The sequence below is a fragment of the Galeopterus variegatus genome, unplaced genomic scaffold (assembly GCF_000696425.1).
Source record: "Galeopterus variegatus unplaced genomic scaffold, G_variegatus-3.0.2 Scaffold2845, whole genome shotgun sequence".
NCBI classification, from domain to species: domain Eukaryota; kingdom Metazoa; phylum Chordata; class Mammalia; order Dermoptera; family Cynocephalidae; genus Galeopterus; species Galeopterus variegatus.
The window spans coordinates 260854-264197 of NW_007728956.1; the positions used below are offsets into that span (position 1 = coordinate 260854).

A 3344-nucleotide genomic window follows, 5' to 3' on the forward strand; every position below is an offset into this window, starting at 1 on the left:
TGCCTTCATTTTCTCATCTGTAAAACTAGGTTTTCAATCATATCTACTCATAGGGTTTTTATAAGGATTAAATGAGTTAGTACATGTAAAATGCTTACAGCAGTGCCTAGTACATAACAGGTGCTTGGTGAGTGTTACCTACTATGTTGCCATTACGATTATTAGTAAAAGCAGTTTCATTCCATGTAGAAGAATGAGATGAAAACTGGATTGCAGTCAGTTGAGGAATGAACTGGAGGTGAGGAAGAGGTGACAGTAAGTGTAAACTCCTCTCAAGAAGCTTGGCTATTAAGGGGAAAATAGACCGTGATGGTAACTGGAGGTAATCTCAAGGCCAAGAAGAGAATTTTTCTTAGAAATGAGACTTGAAACTGAAGGGAAAGCACTAGCAAGAAAGGAAAGATGGAAGATACAAGAGAGAGGGGAGAGATGATGGAACAAGATTCTGAAGGAGGTAGAAGGGATTGAATAAGATCAGAAGCACAAGTAGAGAAGTCTTAGGTTTGGACACTGTCTTGTTCTGAGGGGGACAAATTGGGAGGATGATTGTAGATGTAAACATTTATAGTAGAGTGAAGGTAGTTTATGTTCAATAGCATATGTCTTTTATAATAAGGTCATTGGCTAAGGAGAGGGACAAAGTTGAGAAAAATGGATTAAAGAGTAGCCAGTGAGGCAAATGGAGAGAGATGGCTGACCAAGGGAAAGATAAGGATTACTCAGTAGCGTGTGAGCTCTGTTAAGACTGGAAACCATCAATCCGTAATGACACCATTACCAATATGCATTCTAGCAATCTTAGGCAGCTAGGTATGGGCACAGGGAAGGCAGAGCATCAGATTGATCCAGGGTTAGGGGTTTGCAGGATCAGTGTTTCAGAAGCGGAAGAGAAGAGAATTAAGGGTCCTGGTGAGAGAAGTTAAAACAAGCAAGCCTGCTGATGAAGCCAGGTGAAGAAGGGGGAAGCAAAAGACTAGAAGCCAGAGGTTCCACTGAGCTCTAAAAGGGAAGGGGTATAGTGGAAATAGAGGAGCAAGAGACCTGATGACGAGGAGGGGAGGGCAATGAGTGAGGGGAGAGCATTTTCAGTTTCAATGCCGACAGAATTCCTGAAGACAGCTCTGGCATATTGCCATAGGAGCATCAGATGGCTGAAGTGAATTCTATCCTAGAAATAGGAAGTGAAAACAAATTAAAACTAGTTTTTTCCTGTGATGCCAAACTCCTGAGTTATTCTTTAGTATTGCTTTCTCTCATGTATCCCAAATGCGCCAATCAGCAGTGTTTAACTGCTGAATTGCTTTTCATCGTTCTCAAATGATAGAAAACAATTGATAATTCGGATACAACTTACAATCTTAAACTTGTGTAATTTGCCTTTGAATTACTCATTCTTCTATAAATTTAGCCCATTTATTAGATGCATTATGTGTTTATTGAATGCAAAAAGGAGTAAGACATAAGCTAAAGAGTATGACCTAAGGGAGAAATATGAGTGATCTTCAAAAAGTTCACAGAAGAATTCATATTATCTTTTAATTCCATTTTTCCATGAACTTTTTGAAGTACCCTCATAGGTAACTAGCATAGAGTGTTACCTGCTATTTATACCTTTCCAGCAGATTTACTTTCCTAATTTTTTTGTCAAAGCTTTTACTAAAAGTACTTTGTTTTATTAGTTCATACTACCTAAAGTAAACAGTCAATAAGTGTTATTTATAATTATTGTTATTATTTTACTATTGTCATCACCCAATAAAAGAGAGAACTTTGAAGCATAAGGGACAGGAGGAAAATCAATAGACTTTTATGTATTTATTATAGAATATCTGTATGTTAATAATTAAAAGTTGACTTGTATGAGTTAGTTATGTGTAATGGTTGCTGTTTTCAGTGACGTTTCCTTTTGCAGCACAGATGAGAGCCATTTTATTTATATTACCTGGCATTAATGTGCTTTAATATTTTTATATATTACCTGGCATTAATGTGCTTTAATATTTTTAGGGATCTTATCCATAGAACAGCTCATCAGCCGGGTAGGTGTGATTGGGGTGACACTCATGGCTCTCCTTTCTGGATTCGGTGCTGTCAACTGCCCATACACGTACATGTCCTACTTCCTCAGGTAACGAGCACTTTGTCTCTTTTCTTTTTTTTCCATTACTTCTTTAGTACATGTGTCATATCATGCCACCATCTTTAATACTTATGTATTAGATCTATGACACTGCCTTTTTATTCTTTTCCTCTGTCCCTACAGGTATTGACTTAAGAATCTTTCTAAATAAGTGTTATTTATATTGCTTGCCCTTGTTATTTTTCCTACATTTATTTATTTTTTTTAAATGGCAGATTTTAACCTGACATGCCCCCTACATCCCACTTTCTAAAGGCACATTTCTAATGGACAGCAGTGTGAGCTAACCCCAACTTCAGCAGATCAGTTCCTCCTAGAAGTAGAACAGTAGAAGACAATGCCATGTTAAAAGTGTGCTTAAACATACATCCTAAATGTCACTGAATCAAAGCTAAGAAAGACCGTAAGATAGCAAAGTACCTTTCGTTGTCCTGAGACCCCAGAAAAATTTAGCTATAAGAAATGACAACAAAAGCATTTTAGCTTACAATAGTCATTTTAATATTTTCTAGAAAAAGGCAGTTCCTTGAATTACTGGGTAACAATTGAGGTTATGTGTCTCGTAAGATGCCTTGTATTATGCTCAAGGGTGGGACCCCAAAACATTTTGCTAACAGTTTGTGCTTATTGTAGGAATGTGACTGACACAGACATTCTAGCCCTGGAACGGCGACTGCTCCAAACTATGGATATGATCATAAGCAAAAAGAAAAGGTAAGATATCAGCACATTAAAAAACTTGTACTCTGTTAACACTTTCTCGACAAGAAAATCTGACTAAATATTGGTGCTGGCAGGAAATTTCATCTTGTTCATTTTTATGATAAGGTAAACTGCCATCAAAGATTTAGTGTCTAGTCTTGTATGAAAGAAAATTCTCAAATTCAACCTTGTTTCCTGAATTTAGATACTTCTCGTACGTAAATTGTTAGAATAACTTTTTCATTTAATTTTTATTTTTTAATTATAATTTTAAAAACTATAGTTATATATTTGTGGGGTACAAAGTGAAGTTATGATTTATGCATACAATATGGAATAATTAAGTCAAGCCAATTAACCTATCCATCACCTCAAATACTTGTTTTTTGTGGTGAGAACATTTGTAATTTACTCTCTTAGCAATTTTGAAATGTACTATACATTATTATTTACTATATTCACCAGGCTGTGTGATATATCACCAAAAAAAAAATAACAAACC

At 35.9% G+C, this 3344-nt stretch overlaps 1 protein-coding gene across 1 annotated transcript in view; it reads left to right on the forward strand.

Moving 5' to 3' along the window:
• GPR89B (G protein-coupled receptor 89B) overlaps positions 1 to 2858 on the forward strand; it is a 27278-nt gene extending 24420 nt beyond the window's left edge. The window contains exons 6-7 of the mRNA XM_008583175.1: positions 2008 to 2128; positions 2774 to 2858. Coding sequence (XP_008581397.1) covers positions 2008 to 2128; positions 2774 to 2858 — 206 coding nt within the window. The remainder of the gene's footprint in view (positions 1 to 2007; positions 2129 to 2773) is intronic.
• Positions 2859 to 3344: the final 486 nt, after the last annotated feature.